Consider the following 25,869-nt stretch of genomic DNA (forward strand, 5'->3'; position numbering starts at 1 on the left):
TTAAGATGCAATGCTTTATTGAGAGAGAGAAAAAAAATGCAGAGCACTCTCAAGCCATTGACCTAAGACAAAAAAACCCAAAATTCAAAGAAAAATCCCTTATTTATAGGAGAATGCTGATAAAATCAAGCCTCTCTGAGGGGATTATAACGTTTTTACAATGTATGAAATACAGAAATAAAGGACAGGAATATTAAGTTGAATAGCTTTACAGTGGATACATTCAAACAAATTAAGATGTTAAACAACTGATCAGGAAGTTGGAGACAGATACAAAGAGGGGACTGGATTCTCTGGGAGGGGCTAATGTTTCACAAAAGATACACCAGTATCATTCCAGCCACTGGGCTTCACTACCTGGGGGAAGCCCATGATTCAATGGGAAGGACTTCTAAGATAAAAGAGTACTTAAGATTTGATCATGGGGTACTTCAGGGTTTAAGAATAGCCAAAACACTTACAGGCTGTAAAGCTTTTGTCCTGCAGAGAGAAGGGTTGGAGGTGGGGTAATCTTGTCTTGAAGGGGGCTTGATTGGGGGGGTGCAGGTGAACCCAAGCTTTACTTAGAAATTAATAATTATTACCTTGAGAATAACACACTAATTTTTCACTCCACACACTCCACACAAAAAGGTTTCTCTCCAAGATGGATTCTCTGATGTGCACCAAGGGAACCCCTATCAGTAAAAGCCTTTCCACACTGTTTACATTCATAAGGTTTCTCTCCAGTGTGGATTCTCTGATGTGGAACAAGAGAGCCCTTCCTTGTAAAAGCCTTTCCACACTGTGCACATTCAAAAGGTTTCTCTCCAGTGTGGATTCTTTGATGTGCAGCAAGAGAGCCTCTCTCTGTGAAAGCCCTTCCACACTGTTTACATTCATAAGGTTTCTCTCCAGTGTGGATTCTCTGATGTGCAGCAAGAGTGCCCCTCTCTATAAAAGCCTTTCCACACTGTTTACATTCATAAGGTTTCTCTCCAGTGTGGATTCTCTGATGTGCAGAAAGAGAGCCCTTCCGTGGAAATGCCTTTCCACAGAGTTTACATCCATAAGGTTTCTCTCCAGTATGCATTCTCTGATGTGCCGCAAGAGAGCCCCTTTCTGTGAAAGCCTTTCCACACTGTTTACATCCAAAAGGTTTCTCTCCAGTGTGGATTCTCTGATGTTTAGCAAGATTGCTCCTTTGTGTGAAAGCCTTTCCACACTGTTTACATTCATAAGGTTTCTCTCCAGTATGGACTCTCTGATGTGCAACAAGACTGTCCCTCCGTGTGAAAGCCTTTCCACACTGTTCACACTCATAAGGTTCCTCTCCAGTGTGGATTGTCTGATGTGCAGCAAGAGAGCCCTTCCTTGTGAAAGCCTTTCCACACTGTTTACATTCATATGGTTTCTCTCCAGTGTGGATTGTCTGATGTCTGGTAAGGTGGCCACTCTGTGTGAAAGCCTTTCCACATTGTTTACACACATAAGGTTTCTCTCCAGTGTGGACTATCTGATGTTTAACAAGAGAGTCCCTCTGTGTGAAAGTCTTTCCACATTGTTTACATTCATAAGGTTTCTCTCCAGTGTGGATTCTCAGATGTTTAACAAGATTACCCCTCTCTGAAAAAGCCTTTCCACATTGTTTACATTCATAAAATTTCTTTCCACAGTGGATTATTTGATGTACAGCAAGCTCAGAGTTCTGACTGGAAGATTTCCTACCTTTATTACTCATAGAAACCATTGTTACAAGTTTACTATATGGATGTCTAATGAAGTCTAAACTCCAGCCAAAGGCCATTCCCTCTAGGTTACCTTGATACATGAGCATTTCAGGAGGTTTCTCAGGCAACTGAATAAGTCCTACTTCTTCAGGAAAGTAATTGCTATATTCACTATCCTGCCAATAGTCATTTCCTGAGGTCAATTTCATATACTGATTTAGGGCTGAATATTGGCTGAATTCCTCTGCAATCTCATCAAATTCATACTCACTCTTTGGATTTTTATTTACATTGATATTAGAGTCATAGAGTTCTCTCAAAATGAAGTCACAGGGACCGTCATCCATGTATCTTTGGGGGCCACATCCTTCCACAAAAAGGCTCAGCTCTGTAGACATCTCCTTCACTTCAAAATTAGTCTCTGCCTCTGAAGAAAACAAATAATGATATAAACACAGAAGGAAGGAGAAGGCATGCACACAGAAATATAAATTCCTTCCTCTGGTGGCAGAAAGTATGATTTTTATTCTATTTCCCCAGAAAAAAACGGAGTTTTCAAACTTAAACAAGAAGAACCAGTCTTTGGTCATATCTGCAAGATGGATGATTTCAGAAATACTTTCACATAAAATCACAATGAAACCTCACAATGAACCTGTGACATAGGCAGGCCCAATATTCTTATCATACTTCCCAATTCATGTCATGAATAAAGAATGAAGGAATCACTTGACCAACTTCCTTGTAACTTAACTACAACTCAAACCGTGTGCCTGAGCATGCACAGTATTGGACAGTGTTTCTCCATTGCCCCTTGTTTCTTCCCTACAAATTCATACTTTGATTAGTCTTATAATTTTGTGACTCGCAGGTAATCTTCCAGATATTCTGTTCTCACCATTTTGGATGCACTATCACATGGTTATTCTTGGTAAATTTTATATGCTAAGCTGAGAAACAACATCTCACTTTTAATTCTTATGCAGTAATTTTCAAAATGGAACATAAGTTTTCTTCTTTTCTCTACAGATGCCAAGATTGTATGCCATTTAGTGCAGACATAGTAAATATTCATCTCTATACTCAGTCTATCATCCATCTCTCAGGAAATGAACAGCATGCTTCACTGGTGGTCTGCCAGCCCCAAGTGTAACACCCCCTTCACTATAACAGATAAAAATCTTTTGGGATGACAGCCATTATGTGCCTTATTTCACCTCACTCACCTAGATAGGGGCTCCTTGGGCCTTTTTGCTCTAGCAGCCATGGTGCTTCCCCTTGCTGGAAACAGGAGATAAAATTTTCTCTAGGAACTGGAAGTCCTGAGCATAAGAAAAAAGGAAGGAAGGGATCAGGAGAGAAAAATGAAAAATATGGTCCTTTTAATGGAAAGGGAGAATGCAAGTAAATTTGTGCCCACAGAATGGTTTCTGTTATGTTCACTGTTGGGACATTTTGTAGGAGGGAAGAGATCATGGAATCCATTTGAAATCAGAAAATCACAGCTTTATTTACAACTAGTAATAGAAGGATATGCACATTCAACAACTTCCATTATCTAGAAATTAAAGGCAGCTGATAGTGAAGATGTAAAAGATCAGAACCTGGGAGTCAGAAAAACAAATTTAATCCAGCCTCAGAGAGATAGCAAATAGATGCTTCTAGGCAAGCTATTTAACCTCTCTTTGCCACAGTTGCTCAACTATTGAGGACAATAAGAATATCAAACTCATAGGAATGTTGTTAAATTAATGAACTCCTTTACTCAGGAGAGGACATAGAAGCAGGTATTTTGAAATGCTTATTCCCTTCCTTTCCATTCCTAGCATGTGGCCTGCAATTTGAGGAAAGAACAAAGAAGGAATAAGGATAGACTCAGTAGACTAGGCAGAATTAGGGGCTGTGAGCTACCCTTTTATACGTCTTTTAAAATTTTATTTTCATATTATTTATTTTTTAGGTGAATAGTCATATAAAAACACAACCTCAAGACAAAAACCCAAGTAAACAACTGAAAAATGTGTGTGCTTTTACTTTCATTCTATCTCCAACACTTCTGTGAAGGCATTCTTTGTCATATGTCTCTCAGAATTGTACTGGATCACTGTATTGCTGAGAATAGCCAAGTCATTCACAGTTGATTATTACACAATATGACTGTTACTGTGCACAATGATCTCCTGGTTCTGCTTATGTCACTCTGCATCCGTTAATGTCCATCTTTTCAGCTCTTTCTGAAATCATCCTGGTCATTTCTTATAGCACAACAGTATTCTATCACCATCATATACCACAATTTGTTCAGACACTCTTCGGCTGATAGACATCCTTTCAACTTCTAATTTTTTGCTACCACCAAAAAAGCAGTTACAAATATTTTCCTACAAATAAGTCCTTCTCCTTTTTTTCTGATCTCTTTGGGATACAGACCTAGTACTGATATTACTGGATCAAAAGGGGAGCATTGTTTTATAACCCTTTCAGAATCATTCCAAACTGCCTTTCAGAATCGATGGATCAGTTCACAACTCCACCAGAAATTCATTAACTGTCCCAATTTTGCCATATCCCCTCCAACCTTCTGGTAAGGCTGAGGTGGTACCTCAGAGTTCTTTTAATTTACTTCTCTAATCAAGAGGAATTTAGAACATTTTTTCATATGATTAGTGAGAGCTTGGATTTCTCCATCTGAAAACTGCTTATTCATAATTTTTCACCATTTGTCAATTGGGGAATGATTTGGATTCTTATTAATTTGACTATTTATAAGGAAAGCAGGCAGGAGGAGAACCCAGGGCAAAGATCAGCAGTTTTACTTTTTTAATCATTGACAAAGGCTCAAAATCCTCTACCTTTGGCTTGGAATGATGACATTCCCTTACTGAGAGATTCAGAGTTCACAGAGGAAATGCTTCTTACCCACAGAGAGAAGATTCTGCACATTCTCCAGCATGACCTCCAGGTACAGCTCTTTCTGAAATTGGTCCAACAGGTCCCACTCCTCCTGGGTGAAGTCCACAGCCACATCCTTGAAGGTTATTGTCCCCTAAACCAGCAAGTCACAAATCTCAGAGATGAACCTTCAGAATCCATCTAGTACAGCCCTCACACACTGTCTGAAGCACACAGAGGATTTACCCAAAGTCCTAACCTTGAAGAGTGTCAGAGCCAGCACTGGAGACCCGTCATTCAGAGCCCAATCGGGTACTGACAAAGGCATTTTGTGTCTGAAGGGAGAATGATGTTGTGAGAGTCAAACCTGGAGAAGTGACTTACTTTGAATTGCCTTTCCTTATGGAATCGGGGAGCTGGGAAGTGCTCTCTGAGTGAGGTGGGAGATTCTAGGAGGAGAAAGAGGTGATCTGAAATTCCTCCTCATGCCAAGTGTCAGAATTGATCTGGCATCAAAACATTTTTGAAGTTTCTGAGAAAAGAGCATGTACTACATATTCTAGGTGGGGAACATTACCAGTGATTAATGAGGAGAAAACAAAGAAAGAGGGATTCTCTGCTTCATTTCCATGGAGGCTGAAATACTCTTATCCAGATGAAAGCATAAAGAGGATTCCTCGGAGTTATATGGGATCAGACTCTGACTCTAGCTAAGTGATGAAGCCAAGTCTTGGGCTATATTGAGAATTTGGGGAACGACTGGCTAGGATGTGCCAAAGCCAAAACATCCCATCTTTGCTTTATGATGGATATTGTGAAGATGGAATTAACTCTCCTCTGCTGATCTTTTAGATTTCATCACCAGAATTGTAGACACCCCACTTATCCTTAAGTGGAGGAGGCCTGTGACCCACATGTGTGAAAGTGTGTGACAAATCAGAACCTGATCAGTCCTAAGCAAAGCTTTAGCTGGAATTGGTCCATGTAAAATGGAAGGAAGGCACAGGAAGTGGCAACAAGGAATGGTCTTTTAAAATGTCAAGAACTTCCTGTGATGAGGTCTTTCGCCTTTGACTTGACTTTGGGGGAGCTCTGGCTGAGGACTGCTTTTATTAGGACTACAGCATAGGTGAGTGAGAAAGACTGACTCCTTTCCCTGGTTTGTTCTGAGGTACTAGCCTCTGCTAAAACCCTTGTTTAACTGACCCCTAGATTCTCCTGCTGGGGCTTCTGGAGCCCCGCAAGAGTAAAGCCAGGGCTTGGGCAAAGAGTCTCGCTCGTTACGCTAGATTTCTTACTCTGCCCTCTTTCTCATTTCTCTACTTTCACTTTCTATGTCTTATGAATAAATTGCTATAACCTTATTTGGAATTAATCAATTCCTGGCGACCACACGCTGATAAATTTAGTCCAACCCTTTCATTTTAACCCCCTGCATTTCTGACCCTAACAATACCATTTGTTACTGGAATATATTCAGTCATTTTCTATTTAGTTACGCAGGAAGAAGAGTACGTATGATGAGGAAAGGAAGGGTGCTCATCTTTTAAAATAGAACACTTCATTACCCGGGATTGGGGACTGAGCTAATTCAAAGGAAAGACGCTGAGAGTGGAATGAGTGGAATTCTCCAGAGGCAGAATGTCTTCATTTTAAATAATGTATTAATTGGCTGGTCATTTAATGTGGTCTGTTGACTCATTCCAAAATCTAAAAGGAAAAAAGGTAGTTCTCTAGCACAAGTCTTTTGTCTTTCTGCCTCTTGTCATTATTTATATATAAGTATATATTACATTATCTGTCTATTTAATGTGAGAGATAATGATTTATATAGTGAGCTCCCCACTCAGTCCCTCCCCTGACATCTCAGATGCATAAATAACCACTGAGGGGGGCTTAGGAGACCTCAACTCCTGCCTCATTACTTCATCCCAGGAGAAGCCGGTCCTTGTCCATACAAGGAAGGGGGCAGACCCAGCTTCCCCCAGCCTTGTGGCTGGCCCAGCACTCTCTTGGAATGTGTCAAGGTTCATCATGGCTTGCCAGTCCTGCCCCTTTTAGATGAACAAAAGAAAGGAGGTTCCCCTTAGTTTCATAACGTGGGATGAAGGGGACAGCAAATCTGGAGCTCTGGCCTTAGTCATGCTAAAGCGAAATTAATTCCATTAAAATTAATGTTCAAAAGCAGTTTGTTTATAAAAAGCAAAGGATCAAAGCCTCGCCGCGTAACTATGGAAACCTGGGGTCAAGAGAAGAAGCTAAGAGGCCGACTGAGGAATAACGGACAAGCCAGTGGCCAGATCCGACAATGACCCGCCCCTTGGCAGGGCTCTCCTACTTTCCCATGTGTTCCAGGGAAAACACAGGGTGTATTTGGGATTGGAAACTCTTCCATTTCACCCCTTCCTGACCCACTCCCTATTTTTCAGCCTGGAATGCCCCCTGGAACCTCCAAGGGAGGAATAGTCTGAGGACAGGCAGAGAGTTTCCAAGCATGGGAAGACGATTCCTCAGACCCTCAACACAATCTAGAAATCTGAAACCCTAGAGGGGCCAATCCACTGTCCACTATACCCATCTGGGGGCTATTCCACCCCCCCGCAATGGCTTTTTCCATCCCCATGACTACATGATGTGTAACATCCTTCAAGACACCGTCATGTCTGGAGAGGAATTGTCTGAGCGGCAATTCTTTGGGCCAGAACCAGCATTCCCTCTCCACAACAAAACTCACTCTCTCCCAACAGGAGCAGAGGCAGAGAGCAGACCTGGAGCCAGGTCTGGGAGGAAGACTCGCTCCTAATGTATGTGAAGGACATTCAACTAGTTCAGGTAGGAAAACGAGGCCCAGTGGAAAGGGCAGCCACCAGAAATGGGGAGCAAAAGGTCCTCATTAAGATATCGCTAACACCAGAAGGCAGAAAGATCTCAGGCCCAAAGGAAAGCATTATTATTCCCAAGTTGACAGCTGGTCCCTTAAAATCAGACTTTCTGGTTCTTTTGTCCTATTTAACTTGCCAAAACCTGAAGGTGTACCAAGGACTGTGCGGTTACAGATCTAGTATAGGGACAGAATGAACTAGGAAGTAAGGGCAATGAAAGAAGAACTCATGAAAGTGACAATGAGATGTTTAAAACATGGCAAATTAGCAAAGGAGAAATCAATGAAGAATTAGAGAAAGAGAACAGGAACAAGTGTTGAGTTTTCCCCTTCCCAGTGTGTTAGCGCCTGTAATACGTGCCCATTCTCCAGAAAATAGCACAGAACCCCATGTAACCCTAAAAATCAGAACCCAAGTTTACGATTGTCTCTTGGCCACAGGTGCTGCCAAATCTGTGTTGCAGAAATCCCCTGAAGAGTGCAAAGCAGTGGGTTCAATGGAAGTTGTGGGTGTAACGGGAAAAGCACAGAGTAAAGAAATTGGAACCAAGAATGGTTTCACTTGAACCTCTAAGTGTGGAACACTCTTGCCTCTTAATGCCAAATTCCCCAATGAATCTAGTGGGTAGAGATCTTTGTAAATTGAGAGCAACTGGAGATATTTCTTTGAAACTCCCAGAAGAATGCCTGAACCTTTCCCCTGTATTATTCCTGGATACAGTAGAGTCAGAGGGGGAAGGAAATAACATCTATCAGATACCAGATGATATTCCAGAAGGCTTATGGGCTACAGATTCTACAGATGTAGGTTTATTAAAATCAGCAACCCTGGGGCAGCTGGGTGGCTCAGTGGATTGAGAGCCTGGCCTAGAGATGGGAAGTCCTGGGTTCAAATCTGGCATCAGACACTTCCCAGCTATGTGACCCTGGGCAAGTCACTTGACCCCCATTGCCTAGCCCTTACCGCTCTTCTGCCTTGGAGTCAATACACAGTATTGATTCCAAGACAGAAGGTAAGGGTTTAAAAAAAAAATCAGCAACCCTTGCTAAAGTACTGACTAAAGGAGGTCCACCACCATGTATTGCACAGTATCCACTTAGTAAAGAGGCCATTGATGGAATCACCCCAATAATAAACATTATAACACCCTAATTTTACCTGTTAAAAAACCCAAACTAGATGCCAAGGGACGAATAGTCTATCGATTCGTTCAAGATTTAAGAGTTGTTATTGATCATGTAGTAAAAGCTTACCCAGTTCCACCAAGTCCTACTACCATCATTTCATCTATCCCAAGTCATGCAAACTATTTTATTGTGCTTGATTTATGTTCTGCTCTTTTCTGAATACTGATACACAAAGACTCACAGAAGATATTTGCATTCACGTGGCAGGGAAATCAGAATTTATGGTCCTGTTTGCCACAGGGATTCTGTGAAAGTCCTTCATTGTTTTCCCAAATCTTAAACAAAGATGTGAAAAATATCCAGTTCAAGGACAGTAAGCTCATTCACTTTGTAGATGATGTACTTCTAGTATCACCACCTGCAAAGTGTGCCAGCACGAGAGTAAATGTCTTCTGTGTGAGCTCTCTAAGAGGGGACACAAAATAGCAAAAGCTAAACTTCAATGGTGTCTTCCTCATGCAGAGTATTTAGGGTTTGTGCTGTCTCGGGGTCCAGAAGCATTTCCCAAATGACAGGAGAAGACACAAAGCTGACTTCCCCTAAGACCAAACAGCAAGTCAGAGGCATCTTAGGAACCACAAGTTTTTGCAGACAACGGATACCTAGCCTGCCTTAAGGAAAGACACTGAGAAAGACCAACTAAAGCTAAAACCAGAGATTTGCAAGCAATTGCAAAGTTAAAGGAAGCAATATTATCAGCTCCTCCTCTTGGTATCCCTGATTATTCAAAATCATTCTCCCTTTATGTCCACAAGCGAAAGAGAATAGCTTCAGGATTTTGACACAGAACTTAGGACCAAACCAACATCCTATTACATATTAGTCCAGTCAACTAGGCCCCATAGTCACAGGAATAGCTCCAGGCTTAAGAGTAATGGCAGCAACTGCATTGCTTGTTACCAAATCTGCAGATTTAGTGTTAGGCTGTGATAAATGTATGGTTGGACTGAATGTAATTTAGCTGGTCACCAGGGATTTAAATGTATAAATCCCAAATGAGTTATGGAATTTATGGTAGTTTATTTACAATTGAGGGAAGCTATTAGGGATGAGAGAAAGAGAGGAAAGTAGAGAGATAGCTACTCCGGCCTCCTCTGAGCCAGGCAGGAATTCAGAGGCCCCAGCCAAGGGAAAAGAGTCTCAAGATGATGGGCCTTTCCGGAGGCTGGTGACTCCAGAAAGGCCAAGGGAAAGGGAGTCAGGCTTTGCACTCTCCAGAAAGCCAAGGAAAAGGGGTCACCAGGAAAAACAGGTCCAGTCAGCACTCTTCTGAATGAAGAAAATTCTCCATGCCAGTAGAACTCCAGCAGAACTCTCTCTCACAGGGGGTTCCACTCCAAGTGAGAGTTCCAAGTTGAACTGCCTTCAGGCAATTGTTATTTTCTTTTTAAAGACATTTTCCTCTTGCCTCACTTCCCCTAATTTTTAGTCTACCAATCACAGTTGACATGCTGCTCTAGGACTGCCCAGAAGTTTATACCTTAATCTCCATATTCAACTTTTAAGTACCGTGTTTACACTTCTGGGGATTCAATCTAAAAATAGACAGGGGATAACAATTTAATCTTCACAATCAGGGAAGAGCTAAGTACCTTCATTGTTACAATCAGGGGAGAGCCAAATCCAATCTTCACTGCTGCCTCTGACAGTTTATTGTTCACATGAAGTCGAGGCACTTCTGAGAAAGTTCAGAATACAGGCTTTTTCAGATCAACACCTGGTTAAATATGACATAGTGCTTTTGGGGAATGAACACATAACACTAAAGAGATGCAACACCTTAAATCCAGCTACATTATTACCAATTTACCAACACAAGGGGAACCATTGCACAATTGTGAAATTGTAGTGCAATTAATAGAAAGACCTCAAGAAAATCTGTCAAACACACCTCTTGACAACCCTGAACTGATCTTATACACAGATGGATCATCATATATGCAGAATGGAATAAGATTTACAGGTGCTACAGTAGTAAGTGAATTTGATACCCTATGGTTTGCTTCACTACCTAGGAACCTAAGTGCTCAGAGAGCAGAATTAATCACTCTAAAACACACATACAAGCTTGTAAAAGACAAACATGCAAATATTTTCACTGATTTCAAGTATGCACTTGGAATTTGCCATGCTGTCAGTTCTCACTGGCTTCAGAGAGGAATTTTAACATCTAGTGGGAAAAGGATCGGTCATGCAGAAATAATTTGAGAATTACTGTCATCTCTCCAACTACCAAAGTAGTTGGCAGTGATTCACTGCAAAGGGCATTCTTTAGGACAATACAATTGCCAGAGGAAATCGTAGGGCGGATATGGTGCACAATATCTGGCACAAAATGATCCAGCTTGCATTATGAATCTCTCTTACACATACCACACATTAAGAAAATACATACAATGACAAAGAAGTTCAAAAGTGGGAGCAAAATTCTGGAGCTAGAAAAGAAAATGGGATTTGGATAGAGTCAGTGGGAAAAACAATTCTTCCAAAAGCATTTTACTCTTACATCTGTCAAGCAATACACACAAAAAGGTCATTTTGGGGCACAAGCATAAATTGACACTGTCAAAAGAACTTGGATAGCTCCGGGAATTAGCGCTGTAGCAAATAATATCTGCTCAGCTTGCTTTGTGTGTACACAATTCCATCAAAGCATATTTAGGCAACAAGTTTTTGGGGGTCATCCACTAGCCAGGAATTGAGCATTTGCAAATACTTTACATCATGCCCAAATCAGGACAATTTAAATTTTGTCTAGTGATAGTGGACCAACTAACTAGATGATCAGAAGCTTTTCCATCTAGCAAAAACACATCAAGCTTTGTAGACAAAATCTTGTTGAAAGAGATCATTCCAAGATTTTGTGTACAACTGAGAGTATATTCTGACAAAGGGAGCCATTTTACAGATTCAGTTCTAAAACAAGTTTATAAGAATCTTAGTATCACGACAAAATTTCATGTCCCATATCACCCATAAAGTTCTGGTCAGGTGAAGAGACTAAACAGAGAAATCAAAAGTATAGTTGGGAAATTATGCATGTAAACTCATTTGAAGTGGCCAGAGATTTTGCCTCTAGCTCTGTTCTTCCTCCACACCAAACGAAGAGGAGATATGCATATCTCACCATATGAAATGTTATTTGGACGTTCACCATTGCAAGCAAAAAATTTTAAGACAACATATGTATCTATGCTTAGAGGAGATCTTGCACTTGCTGAATACATCACAGAGTTACAAAACAGATTACAAAACAGTTACAAAACAGAGAATTACAGGAAATGGGAATTTTCACTCAAGGGGGTCTGTTAGATTATGCATTCCATATGATAAAACCTGAAGATTCAGTTTACATCAAAAACAGAACTAGTGCAACACAACCATCATGGGTAGGGCCTTTCCACGTTATTTTGTCAACACCTTCAGCTGTTCATGTATTAGAGAAAGAATCTTGGCTACATTGCTTGCATGTGAAAAAAGCAACAGCAACAAGAAGAGATTGTATCAGACAACATGGCTGCAGTCAAAAAGATGTCAGAAGAAGAAATTATTCAAGAAGAAGAATAAAATGAAGACAGAATTAAGATCAATACAAAGGAGAAGACAATATGGAAGAAACAGAAGATAACAAAGGAAAGGACGACTGCACTGTAACAAAGAAGAGGAACACAGACTGATTATGGACATGAACTGTAAAATTTTTGTGCCATTCTAATATTAAACATTTTTACTATAGTTGCAAACAAACACTACATAGTAGCAGCATGAAGACAGAAGACAGTAGCAGGGGAGGTGACTTTAAAGATATGCTAAGTATTCACTACAAAATAATATACACATATAGGACACATTTCTCACAAACTGCAAGTTTTAAATTTCATCTATTGTCTTTTGCTTTAGTTTTTCTTTTGTTTCCTTGAGCTGATTTCCTAGATCCTGAACTAACACATCTTTTTCAAGAGAATTTTCTTTATGAGCAGAAAAAGATATAAATGGCATTCTTTCTTAACTCTTCCAATCCAAGGCTTTCCCAGTCAGAGCATTGCAATCTAAAATAATTCTTAATACGTAGATTACTCCCCTTTAACAAAGTGTCTCCTAATGTGTTAGAGATTTTGCTCATTCAAATCTTGGAAACCAAGGAGATTTTTGGCTGACTCAACAACTCTATCTAGGAAAATGGACAGGTGCTCTCCCACTTCCTGCCTTAATTGCTCAAAACGCCCCCAATTATCCCGACGCTTTGAATGCAATTTCATTGCTTCTATCAAATCTTCCCTTACCTTTCTCTGATACACTAGATTTTGGTTGTGGCATAATTCCAAGTCTCTCCATTGCTCTGGCCAAGATGTTAAGTCTGGGTTTGACCTTGTTTCACCAACAAATTGATCTGTGTGTGTGTGTGTAAAAAGCTCAGAGAGAACATTTCTGTGTCTTCAAAAGTGGGGTCGTACAAACTGCACATTTCATCTCCTTGATACATTTAAATGGGTCAGAAACCCATTTAGGCATTCTCTTCTTAAAGCTGTCCAAATCTCCAACTGAAAACAGTCTGTGAGTTTTTACATGGATGATCCCGTGATCAGCTTGCAAACCGGCATAGTCCCTTAATGGCAGTATTGGTATCTCCCCTTCTGTTTCAACTTTCTTCCCCCCTTTGACTACATTGTCTGTTTGTGTGTTATTTGCTTTGTTGTTTTCCTTTTCCTTAGTCAAGTCTGCAACCTTTGGTTTGAACTGTGTGATCTCCTCCCTCGTTGCTAGAATCCTGATCTTCGTCTCATTCGTTTTGCCTGGGTTCTCAACCACCAATGTTAGTCCTTTCTTTAAAGCATGGCGCAGCTTGATCACTGCCACTATTATTGCTACTCCCACTGGCACGTGACAAAGTGGCCCGTCTACCCCAGTCTCCAATCACTGCAATGTTATATATATATATGTATAAATCCGGAATTGTCAGCAAAAAGAATGCACGCCCTGGGTAAATAGAATGTCCTACTACGGCCAGATAACCCACTGCCACTGCAAGTTGGCTAGCCGTAGTTTTCTCCAAAAGCCTCTTGCCAGAGGGGAAAAGGGCGTTTCAGTAGGCATTCAAGAGCTTGCCCCCTTAGGAAGAGCAGAGTGTTCTTACTGGCCGTTGTTGCGGCTGGGCAGAGTGATACTGCTTCCAGGATGGCTACCTCCTACTCCACACTGGCTTTTCACCCCTATGTAGGCCCAAACCTCCCTGAAAACACCTCCTGTCTTCTGTTTCCCAAAGTTTCAATAAAACAGGTAAGAAGCCTGGCTGGCCTCACCAACTCTAAGAGGGGAGATAAGAAACCCCTAATGATGGTACTTGCCAGCGAGGCTATCCTCCCCATAACCAGAGGGCCTCAGATGAAAACTGAGCACAGGATCCCGTCTTCAGATAAGAGGCATCCCTGGGCCAAAGTAGTGACGCTTTGCCGGGGCACCCCGAGATGTCCTTTCTGACTCAGACCCTGTCAGAGAGGCAGGGATGGCAGTCGGCTTGGGGTCTGACCTCTTACAACTGCCTCGCCAAGTGAGCCCTGCACCCTCAAGCTCCCCTGATATCTTCCGGAGGTTCATCTGACTGCATTGTCTCAACCAAAAGCGGGTTTGATAACCAAGTCCAAAAAGGGAGAAATGGGGAAAGAGGTAAACAGGGGCCCCTAATCTAAAGCACAGTCGTCGTGAAGTCCTTCAGGTTGAGCCTCCAGCTCCCACTTCTAACAGTTGTCGGCTTCTTCCTAGCCCTGTGCTACCAACGATGCTACAATTGTCCGAGTAAAACGTCCTCAGCGATAGTGAGCACACAGAGAGTTCTTTATCTTCGGGCTCAGCCAAGCTTGCCTCTCCCGGTAAAACCCCTCAAGGTAAGCTTGCAGTTCAGCTAGCCTCTTCAGATCTTGGTTTCCCAATAGCACAATCCAGGGCAAACAGGTCAGAGGAACAGGTTGGGGAAATCCCAGGAATAGAAGGTAGAGAGCCCTCTGTTCAGTCCGGGTCCAGGAAAGGAACTCCCCGGAGTCACTGTCCTTACAGAAGTCTCTCCTCCTCCCCCTTCCAACTGCCTGCCTTGTCACTCAGGTTTCTCTCCGACATTCCGCACCATCTCTGGGTCAAATTCGACTACAAAACAACACACACACATACAGGACACGTTTCTCACAAAGTCTGCAACAGCGTAACCAGGTGACGAGTATTCATGGCCCTGAATTCAGATAAATCACCTTGGGAAGGTGGTGATGATTGTACACATTACAGGAATAAGATCCTAGCTCACAGAAGACGCTATGCGTCCTGAGGAGGTAACATCAGAACAGACACATCTTTCTAAAGAAAATCTTCAAGGTTTTCTGAGACTCTCTTAAGGGGGGAGTTGATTTTCCTCCTGCAACGTGTAAATAGTTTGTAAATACTATGTACATAGTCTATAATGTAATTTGTACATAACATATACATAGGGGTAGAAATGATACAGATCTGTATATGTCTGTAGATGTGTATATAGTTGCAAAGTTCTAATTTTATTAGTACAGCAGGCTGATTTTGAGTTTCAATGTAGTTAGTTTGGGTTTTCTGTATCAGCAATAGGGTAAGGTCTTAGCATAGTAACGTTCATTGGAATGGCTCAATAGGATTTGTAAGGTGCAGTTTACACGAGTTTTGCAGAGTTGTTCTTTTAGATAGACTTTACTCTTGTCAAACATAAGTCAAATTGGTTTTTGTGACTGTATTTTATTGTTTCAAAAGTTTTTCCAAAGTTTTATTTTGCAGTTCTGTAATTTTATGTTTTGTACTTGCGTTTGTGCAAAAATGTGTTTTTGTTGATTATTTGTTTTCACTGAAAATGTCATCCCTGTGTGGAGGAGAGGATTAGAGACTGCACTGCAAGGCCTTGGTTTGCAGGAAAACATCATGCAGGAAGAGAATGGAATTCTGTGTCAGTGGGGGGATGGGGCTAGAACCTCTAGCCAAGAAAAGGAGATCAGCACTTGGAGAGTTCTTTCTCTTCTGGCAAGGAGGAGAGAAGAACATCACTCTGAGCTCCACTTGTTAAGGTCCTTCAATTAGCTGATGCGAATCAGAACATAGCCCTTATCCTTTCAATAGTGGATAGAGACTTTTCCCTGTGGGGAACAGAAGAGACTATCCACCCAAGAAGATCTTCAAGCAACATCTGAAATAACTGTACATCCCTCTAAATCAGGAGTCCAACAGTTTGACTCTACATCTCCACTGAGCCATCACCCTTTGAGTGGGAATTTAGGATAAAACAGAAATTGGGCATTTCCTCACTTTCCCTCTACTCATATACCCCAATTTCCCTCTATTTTCAAAGAATAGTTATTACTTAGCAGAGACTGAGCCTCAATTTATAGTCAAAGCCAAAGAGGGAGAAACAAACATCTTCTTCCTTTCCATCTAATGTTCTAGGGGAGATCAGGACAATATCTAACAAGGGAAGAAACCAGAGACCGAAGGGGATTTCCTCCTTACCTCTCAGCTCTGGACCTTGACCAAATCTCTCCCCTTCTCTGGTGTAGCTTTACCTAACAGAGTTTAAATTGGAGATTTGAACCCTAGATTTCCATCCCCAGAAGTCCTTGGTATTTCCCAGAATTCCCTATAATCTCACCCGCATCTCCACCTGGGCAAGATCACAATGAGTATTTAACTGGCTCTCTGCCTCACACACGCGCTCTCTCTACTCAGCCATTGCAATGGTGTAGTAAGTAAGCTAAGCGTGGGCATTCTGAATTGGCTCGTGGTGTATTCTTTATTCCTTGATTTTCTAATAATCCTCAATAAACCTCACAAAATATAATATTTCTATTACTAGAGACTAAATTTAATTTTTACAGTTATGGCAACGAGAGCTTCTCAAGTTTTTTTTTTAAATGAGATAGCCTAGATAATGTTTTTTAAGCCACATTTCTCCAAGGCTTTTCAGCAAAGCCCCTTGACTCAGCTCACTCCTGTTGCCTGCTTGCCTGCTATCCGCTCCTGCCTGCATTCATCTGCTCCGGACCTGCTTGACCCAGATCATCGCTCTCCCAGTCCTGACCCACCCCAGCCCAGCCCCAGCTGATCTCCAGCCTCCAGGCCAGATTGCCCCAGCCCAGCCCCAGGACCCAGGCTGCTGGTAGCTGCCCCAGTTTCTTCAGGACTCACAAACCAGCTGGTAAAAACAGGGATGATCTTTCCTTAGGCTACAGTTAGCCTCCACGTGGTGTCGGGGACCAAAGGGGGGGAACGACGAGGAGAAGGAAGAGACTTTTCCAAACAGGAAGTTACAAGCATGGCTTATTTAAAAGGATATCTTTTGAGTGTACTGATACTGTTACTTATCTCACCTGAGATTCAGGGGAGAAATTCATCTCCCTGCAACTCTTTGGCCCAATTTGAGATTCCAAAATCCTACCCTCACTATGGGGGAGCAGCTCAGTGGTTCAGTGGCTCAATGGATTGAGAGCCAGCCCTAGAGACAGAAGGTCCTGGATTCTAATCTGGCCTCGGACACTTCCTGGCTGTGACGCTGGGCAAGTCACTTGAACCCCACTGCCTACCCCTTACCAATAGTCTGCTTTCTGACAATAGGCATCTAAATGGAAAAAAAATTAACTTTAAAGAGACTGGAGGTTATATTTTTAAGGCATTTTGGACTCCAAAGTTTTATAAAAATCTCTGTATTATATTGCATTTTGCTGATTGTTTTAAGATTTAATTTTGTTGGTTTTAAGTTCATATATCAATGTATTCAATACTGTTCTGTTACGCTATTCTTCATAAAAAGTACTGAGTTTTAACTACTGTTATATTGTTACTTTTCCCCTATAACTGTACTGAACAAAGATTATTGAATAAACCTATATAAAAACAGCCCTTTTTCCATTTTTGACTGTAAATTGTCACATAGAGGATGGATGGACTTTATAAAAAATAGTTACAATTGTATAACAACCTTTGGAAAATTTAATGAGCTAAATATCTCAAATTGATTTTAGGGGTCCTTTAGACATGATTTTTAGAATTTTTTTTAACAATCTCTGGTCATTTTGCCTGCTCCTAACAGGAGGTAAGGTCCATTTTAGTAACTGAAGTGAAATAAAAATTTAAACCCCACCTCCCACATTTATAAAAATGTGAACAGATGGGACATCACAGTCTCATTATCAAAGGAGCTGGGAAGTTAATCCCAGGGCATAGTACCCCTAGAGGAATCCCAAAAGAGGAGCATCTCTCATTTATAATTCTTAAGCTCACTTTACCCAACATCAACAGTACAGAGAGGTTTGGAGTTTTTTTTCCTAGACTCCTCTGCCACATTTTTTTAATGATATCTAGATTTCTTCATGATGTTCTAGACCCAAATAAGTTTTACTTTGTTTAAAAATGTATTTGCCAAGGTTGAAAGATTTGCTACGTCTGTAACAAATTGTGACAAATATCCATCAGTTCATAGACTTTTAAAAATGCCATACAGCAACTTATGTGAAATATGATAGTGGGTTTGTTTGCTATTGTAATTAACTGGGCTATTGAGAATTTTGGGGATATTGAGACCTACATATTTGTACTACTGTTCTTTATTTTAAAAAAAAAACTGTTACCTTGTGAAATTCATTTGCTTGTACTCACAGTGGATCATGGCCAGGTACGAAGAGGAAATGGATCTCATTTTTGGTGAGAATGCCTTGTATTCTATATTTCCTTAGCTGACACAGTGTGTCAATGATTATAAGCTAGTTCTGAAATTTTGAAACTATTATATTTTTCTCACATGTACAATATACTATTTCAGTTTTTTTTTCTCTCCTTTTTATATTTGAAGCACATGTCACCAGAATTAAGGTTTTCTTTAACTTTTTTGATTTGCAGTAATATAAGTTTAAAATATATTTGCTATAATGTCAATGCATGCCCCAAAAGCTTGAGACTATAAAAATTGATGCCATTTATTGAAAAAAATTATGGGACTTTGCTTAATGATTCTGTCTGATTTGAGGACAAGACATACGAAAGAGCCATTGCACAGGGCCAGGGAAACGCAAAGCTAAACCTGAATTGTGCCAAAAGAGCACACAGGTCAAAAAAGAAGAAACTAATCCCAATGGGGTTGATGAAAATTCTAAGCCAATACAAAGGACTTGAACCTAGTGTGAGATTCGAGGTTGTGACGTTTAACATATGTTAAGATGTAGGCCTTCCTTATATCCACACTCTTTGTGAAAATACTTACAGACAAGCATCCCAAACTTGACTCCTACCTGGCTCCTATAATCTAGTCCCTATTCTGTCTTTCATAATGTGGCAACTTTCTGTAGTCCTGGCTACTGACTGGGTAAATGCATCATTGCTTAGATCATTTTAATTGGGCCCTGATTCAAGGACCTGTTATAGATTTATTTTTCCTTTACTTAGAATTTTTACACTTAAGACTTTGATAGTCTATATTTCACCCAGAAATTATCTTTTTATTTGGATTTTTCTGATGTTTTTTATTTATCTTGCCAATTGATTAATATACCTCATAACTCAGCCATATATCCCCAAATGATCCCTGTGTTTTTCAATCACCCTCTTTGAGGGGGGGGGATGTAAAATTATTAAATTGAAAAGTTTAAATTCCTTGAGAAAGTAATTTTAGGTAAAGAAGATACTACCTCTCCAAATCCAGAAACTGAACTGTTCGGAGAAGACACCATGAAGATGCCTCCACAGACCACAAGCTGCACGAGAAGATCAAGAATGGACTTTGGGTGTGGTTAATTGAACATTTATTTGTATGTATACTTTCATGCCAAAGGGGACTGCCTGCCCCCTAACTGGCTTTTTGTCAGTGCGTCCAGCAATTATTGGTTTTGTTCTCTTTTCCTCTTATCCTCAAATTATTGTAATTTCAAAGTTGGTATGTTTACAAGACCCAGTGGAGAGACTAGTCTGCCTCAGGCCTCAGGGGAGTAATATAAAATGGAGATTTGAACCTAGACTTCAATCCTCAGAAGTCCTTTGTATTTCCCAGAATTCCCTATAATCTCACCTGAGTCTCCACCTGGGCAAGATCACAATGAGTATCTAACTGGCTCTCTGCCTCACATGCTCTCTCTCTACTTAGCCATTACAATGGTGTAGTAAGTAAGCTAAGTGTGGGATTCTGAATTGGCTCATCAGCCATGGGCACATGGTGTATTTTCTTTATTCCTTGATTTTCTATTAATCCTTAATAAACCTCACAAAAATGTAATATTTCTTTTTTTTTAAACCCTTACCTTCCGTCTTGGAGTCAATACTTGTATTGGCTCCAAGGCAGAGGAGTGGTCAGGGGTAGGCCATGGGGGTCAAGTGACTTGCCCAGGGTCACACAGCTGGGAAGTGGCTGAGGCCGGATTTGAACCTAGGACCTCCCATCTCTAGGCCTGGCTCTCAATCCACTGAGCTACCCAGCTGCCCCCAAAATATAATATTTCTATTACTAGACACTAAATTTAATTTTTACACAGGGGAAGTAGTGCTTCTTTTTATCTGTCCCCTCTCTTACTTAAACCTTTTTAACTTTGGTTCCTGACCCCTCTAGTACAGGTGCAAGTTAGCATAGATAAGGTGTAGCAATAAGAACAGGATAAGCATAAAATTAAGACTATGGGGGGGGGGGTATGATAATAAGGTTAAGAATAGCTTTAGAATTATATAGAATAGCAAGCATAGGGGAGATTTTTTCTCTCTCCATATGCTCAAAGGGAGGAAATTATAAGGATGAGATGAGAAACTAGGTCTTGTTACATTAGTTTAGCGATAAGAAGTGGAGAAGCTGGCTTGGGAAAGAATTGGAGTTTGAAACAGATCTGAGACAATAGTGTCAGTTTCAAATGTTGACAGTGTGGGGGAGGTTTTTTCTGTGGCAGTTGCTCTCTGGGAGTGCTGGGAGCAGGTGACAGCTTTTCTTCCTCTCCTCACTGTCTGAAGGTAGAAGGAGAGGGAAAAGCCTGAAGGAGCTAAGTGATTCCTTTTTCCAACTTGGGAAACACCGGGGATCGTCTATTGCTGTTTCATAGATTGTTTTATCTCTGAGATCGAAGAAAGACCCGGTCTTTGGTTTGGACTCCGAGTCTCCTAAGGCTCGGAGTCCTAACTTGGTTCTTGCTGAGGCTCAGCCAGCTGGCCTTTGTTACTTTTATAACTTTGAGACAAAGTGAAAAATGATATACTTCTTCTAAGGATAATTGTGTTAGTTTATTGCAGAATAGGGAAAATTTGGGCCAGATCAGGAAGGATCAGTGTAGCCTGTGGAAACAGGAGAAGTGGTTCCTTGTGGAATCTGGGAGTTTTATTTTGGGTGGAATTAGAAATCCTTTTATATTATATTCTCAATAAATAGTTTATTTTTGTAAAACAAGAGTCTCCTTAGCGTCCTTGTGCCTGGCCATGAAGAGAAGTTCACTTATGAGTTTCACTATAAACTAAAGATACCTTGTAAGCACAGCAAGCAGGGTATCTAATCAGTTTATATCCATAATCAATTTATTGAGTATATTATTTTTACAGTTTAAAGGGAGGAATGTAGAGGCTTCAGTCCCAAGGAAAGCAGGCAGCTTCTTGTTTGGAACTTGTCTACTCTGGGTGGTTCCTAGTAGCCCCCAGTGCCCCACCTGCCCTGCCTTGGACATCCTGTGATCACAGCTGTCCAATGGCACACAAGGACAGAACTTCAGGGCTCTGCCTGCCTCTCCACCCGAAGCTCTGCCCTCTGTTATCTGTAATACCACTGCCACCAGAGTGAGCCCTCTTCAGCCTAGCCTCCTCCCAGGCATCTAAATCACTCCAGGGCTTGATATTCCACTTGGACAGCCATCTACAAGGCTAGTCACCCTGACAGCTTCCTCCTTTCTCTCCTTCCCTCTCCCCTTATTCCCTTCCATACTCTGAATCCAGTGACACTGGGCTCTTTCTTGTTCCTCACACAAGACTCTCCAAGTTCTGACCTTGCATTTTCCCAGCCTTCACTATCTTCTCTAGTTTCTGCCTCCTGAGTACACTGGATTCCTTCAGGTCTGGACGAAAATCTCATCTTCTGCAAGAAAACTCGGTTGACATCTTCATTGCTTGATTTCCTACAATTTATCTTATACATATTGAATGGAAAATTGTTTTATTACCTTTACATTATTGATCATGAACCAAGTGATCACATAGAATCCTTTGGATAAGTAGCTGCAATTACAATTTTTAAGAGTTAGATCCTGTTATTCCACTAAATGTCCATAAGATATCAAGCATAATATTTGAATGTTGGTCATGGTATTAGTGTATTGTTGTATTAGTACAACTAGAATTAGTAGTATGGGTGTATTAGAATATCATAGCAGAAAAAGAACTGTGGGAGTCGAAATCCAGAAGAAAACAAATGATTTATCACTTGTTTCTATGGGCATATGATTAGGGACGTGGGAGGCAAGTTCTACCCTCCTCCCCTTTCGGGGTAACAGCTGACATGCATCTATGTGAGCGGACACACGCCGGTGAGTTTGTGTCTCCTAGCCTGGGTCACAGCCCTGAACCTGATCCAGACAGGACTGGATTTGAACTGGATGTGATGGGAAGTTCAAAAGGATGATCCAGGAAGCGTTTGCTCTTTTTGTCTCTGGCATCCTGACAAGGAACTTGCCCGCTGGGGGGCTGCTGTGGAAGCCACGTGGCTAGCACGCCGAGGCCTTTTTTTCTCTCTACCTCGGCTTTTGCCTATCCAAGTAATTCTAATATACTTTATTAAAATCTAAGGATCGGAGTCCTCTTTTTCACTCTTACCGGGATATTGGTTTTAAAAGATGACTCAATTATACAAATGAGTAATATGGAAATAGGTTTTGAGTGATAACCTATAGAGAACCCGGTGGAATTGCTTGCCAGCTCCGGGAGGGGGAAGGGAAGAGGGGCAGGAGAGAGCAAGAATTATGTCACTATGGGATGAAAATAAAATAGAAAAAAATATTATAGCAATGACAGATACTGAAGACTTCTGTTGGAAGAAGAGAAGCTTTAGCTTCTGGGTCTTCATCAGGAAGGCCCTGCAGAAGGAGCGGCTTCCCTGGGAGTCTACAGCCGGCCTGAGGAGGTCACACAGCCTCGGCCTGTCCAGGTACCGGGACCCTTTGAAGGTTTCTGCCCATGAGAAGCTCCCCAAAGCTCTGGGGCCCCGAGAGGCTCCTGTGAGCCGAGTAGTGCCACGGGGCTGCACCACTCAGTCCATTCTCTTCTCTTAACCTCATACAGAACTGAGGACTCCAGATGAAACATTCAAAGCCTCGAAGCCAAAGCCCCCTGCCCCGTCCTAACATCCTCTGTAAGGGCCGTCAGACACCCAGGAAACTCTGGACCCTGGCTGGGGGGAGGGAGGGGGGCCTGCAGCTGCCACCCACCACAGGTAAACTTTGGCTCTTCAGCCCAGAACGACCCAGAGCCGTCTCTGACCCTCACAAGGTTCTCCACGGAGGGAACAAACACGGAGGAGCTGCAGGAACCCCCCAGGCGGGCACAGCCGGGGCTCACCCAGCTCAGGGGGCTGCCCAGTCCCTGACTGGCCTTCAGGAACCAGAAGAGCCCTTGGATGGCCCCTTCCTGCCAGGCCCCGCCTCACCCGCTCCCCCCCAGCCCAGCCCCCTCCCCTGGGGCCCCTGTGCCCAGCTCGGTGCCAGCCCTGCCAAGCTCTTCCTGCTGGGGCTGGGGAAGCCCAACGCTGTCTGTCACCCCCCCATTCCCAGCACCCACCAGTGAGGCCCTCCTGTGGCCAGGGGGGAGGGGCTGTGAGGAGAAGCTCAGGGCCGCCCTGGGAGGCCAGAACAAGGTGCTGGATGTGCTGGGCAGCGCCCGCCCCGCCCCCACTTCTCACGGTCTAATTCGGCCCAAAGGCCTGGGGGGGGGGGGGGGGGGGCTGAGCCACAGCCTGACCCGGGAAGCGGCCCCCCGGGCTGTCCTCTGGCCCGGAGGAGGAGCCTGGCTGCAGCCCTTCCAGCCCTTTCCTCCGGCTAAAAGCGCTCCTTTTCCCGGCTGGGCCTCACCTGATCGCCCCCAAACTCCTCCAGAAGCCCCCCTGGCAGGCCTGAGGGGTCCCTCCAAGCCGGGGCTGCAGGGCAGGAGCAGAGCCTGTCCTGGGCCATCCCTGGGGCTGGGGGACCCCCGGCCATCCCCGCTGAGGGAGGGCGTCCCACGGCGGTGGATGAAGGAATGGCAGTGCCTGGGCCCGTCCGCCTGGAACCTGGGCGGCCCCCGGAGCTCCCCTGAGGACACGGCCCGGCACAGGCGGGATCCCAGCTGGCGGGTGGGGGAGGGGGCTGCACTCACCTGCGAGGGGGGCCTCGGGGTCCCGGGGGCCTCTCCCTCTGGCTGCGGGCTCTCTGCGGGGGTCACACGGGGGTCCTTCAGGCAGCCCCAAGGAGGGGAGACGTCCTCTCGGTGCGCCTGGGGAGGAGAGAGGGGAGGGCTCAGGGGGGCTCCCGGGAGGGCCTCGGACGCCCCCCACCTTTGGCGTCCTCCTAGCCAGAAGCCGCACGGGGCTGCTGGGGGAGGGGGGCTCTGGAGAGGGGGCGGGGAGGGCGGGCTGGCATTTCCTCAGGGGCCGAGCTCGGGGCTCCTTCCCTGGCACGGGGGCTCCCCTGGTGTGTTCTGACCTGAACGTCCCCTCCGGAGAAGGGCCCGAACCAGCCCCGCCCCCAATAGCCTTCGGGCTCCAGGGCAAGGTAGCCCGCTGTCTCCTCAGGGGGAAGGCAAAGCCCCGCCATGGCTCCTGGTCCAGACAGGCACTTCCGTGTGGGTCCCTCTTCGGTGGTCCTTCAAAGGGACGGACTGACAGGGAGAGACGCACTTGAAACAAAGGGAGACGCAGCCCGCACCTCCCCCACCTCACACTTTTATACCGGGATACCGCCCCCTCGCTCTCTTGTTGCACATGCGCACAAGCTTCCGCCCACTCTCCCAGGCGCACTAACCCGGAACTGCTCCACCCGGGTCTTCTGAGTTCCCAGGAGTTGAGAGCAGAAAGTCTCAGCTGATAAAGCAAGGGGCCGGGGCCGCGCCTGCGCACTGATTCTCTCCCCCTGAAAAAGTTCAAGAATCACATCTGTGCGCCTTTCAGGAGCTGAGACTACATGAGATTCCCAGCATGCCCTGAGGCTGCTATGGGGAAGGAGCCAAGGCGAGGTTGAAGTCATCCAATTGGCATTCTGGGAAATGGAGTCCTCCATTAAAAGAGGGGCCAAGTCTTGCAGGATGTGCTGACACAGGCATTCTGGGAAATGGAGTTCTCCTGCCATGGGTTTAGCCCCCCTGATGGGGGAGGGACTATCCGCGAATGGTCCCCCAGCCTGGGCGGCTGCAGCCTTCTCCCCTCCCCCCATTTCCCCTCCAGCCCTGCCCTGCGCCTGGAGGCTGCCTCGGGCCAGAGCCTGGCACACAGCAGGTGCCTAATAAGTGCCTATTGATTGGCTGATCAGGGAATGGATCCAGCCTTCCCCAGGCCCTTCCCAGACAGGGGCCTGTCCGGGCTGCGCTGGGAGGCAGCAGGGGGCGCAGCACCCTCGGGGGTCCTCCTAGGCCTGCCAGCCCCGGCCTGGCGCCCCTCCCCCAGCAGGCGCTTCCTGGCCCTCCGCCCCTCGCCAGCACAAGCCCTGCCTTCTCCCAGCCTCCCCTTCGGGGCCACAGTCAGGGCTGCGTCTGGGCTCCAGGAGCCCCAGAGGGGCACACTTGAACCCAGAACCTCTGCCGTCGGCCCCTCCGGCTGCCCCTGAACTCAGCTGCCTCCCCCCGTGGCCCCTCCCCACCAGGAAGGGGCCTCTCCCTGAGCCCTGTCACGGCGGCCCTCTGGGGGCACAACTTCCGGGCTAGGCTTGGGGGGCCGCCCATCCTCAGGGACTGCAGCAGGGCAGCAGGCGATAAAGGGCCCGTGAGGGGGTGCGGGAGGGAAGGGGGGGGGATGGCACAGGCCACGCTGGCGCCAGGAGGCCTCTTGGGTGGTGCCGACAGTGGGGAGGGGCTCTCGGTCTGGACCTGCGCCTTCGGGGCTTCCCCAAAGGCTGGAATCCGAGGAGGAGCCTGTGGTCAGGGTGTCCGCATGGGTTTCTGGGTTCCGGCCAACGGGCCCCACCAGCCCGGCTTCGAAGGACCCCGGCTCGATGGAAGCCCACAGGTCCTGGGCTC

General features: G+C 44.3%; 1 protein-coding gene across 4 annotated transcripts; it reads right to left on the reverse strand.

The window, feature by feature from the left end:
* LOC107648940 (zinc finger protein OZF-like) lies at positions 1 to 25,001 on the reverse strand. 4 transcript variants are annotated; one of them, XM_056825448.1, is made up of 6 exons: positions 24,663 to 24,753; positions 24,345 to 24,519; positions 24,019 to 24,135; positions 4,629 to 4,755; positions 2,936 to 3,031; positions 1 to 2,136 (listed from the first exon to the last, which is right to left on the reverse strand). In XM_056825448.1, exons 2-6 carry the CDS (start codon positions 24,453 to 24,455, stop codon positions 608 to 610), a joined length of 1,980 nt encoding a protein of 659 aa, XP_056681426.1. In that variant the 5' UTR covers positions 24,456 to 24,519; positions 24,663 to 24,753; the 3' UTR covers positions 1 to 607. The 4 variants fall into 4 exon arrangements, with proteins under 4 accessions (XP_056681426.1, XP_056681424.1, XP_056681425.1 ...); XM_056825446.1 differs by lacking the exon at positions 24,345 to 24,519 and having other exon boundaries at positions 24,663 to 25,001; XM_056825447.1 differs by lacking the exon at positions 24,663 to 24,753 and having other exon boundaries at positions 24,345 to 24,623.
* Positions 25,002 to 25,869: the final 868 nt, after the last annotated feature.

The sequence above is a fragment of the Monodelphis domestica genome, chromosome 4 (genome assembly GCF_027887165.1).
Source record: "Monodelphis domestica isolate mMonDom1 chromosome 4, mMonDom1.pri, whole genome shotgun sequence".
Lineage (NCBI taxonomy): Eukaryota > Metazoa > Chordata > Mammalia > Didelphimorphia > Didelphidae > Monodelphis > Monodelphis domestica.

Excerpts from the sequence above, each read along its gene's own strand:
- LOC107648940 (XM_056825446.1), bottom strand. The coding sequence starts at position 24,986 with ATGGCAGGAGAACTCCATTTCCCAGAATGCCTGTGTCAGCACATCCTG. Across the intron at positions 24,136-24,662 it reads CCCGGGTGGAGCAGTTCCGG|GCGCACCGAGAGGACGTCTC; the intron begins GTTAGTGCGCCT and ends TCTCCTCCCCAG. Across the intron at positions 3,032-4,628 it reads GCAGAATCTTCTCTCTGTGG|GACTTCCAGTTCCTAGAGAA; the intron begins GTAAGAAGCATT and ends TCTTATGCTCAG.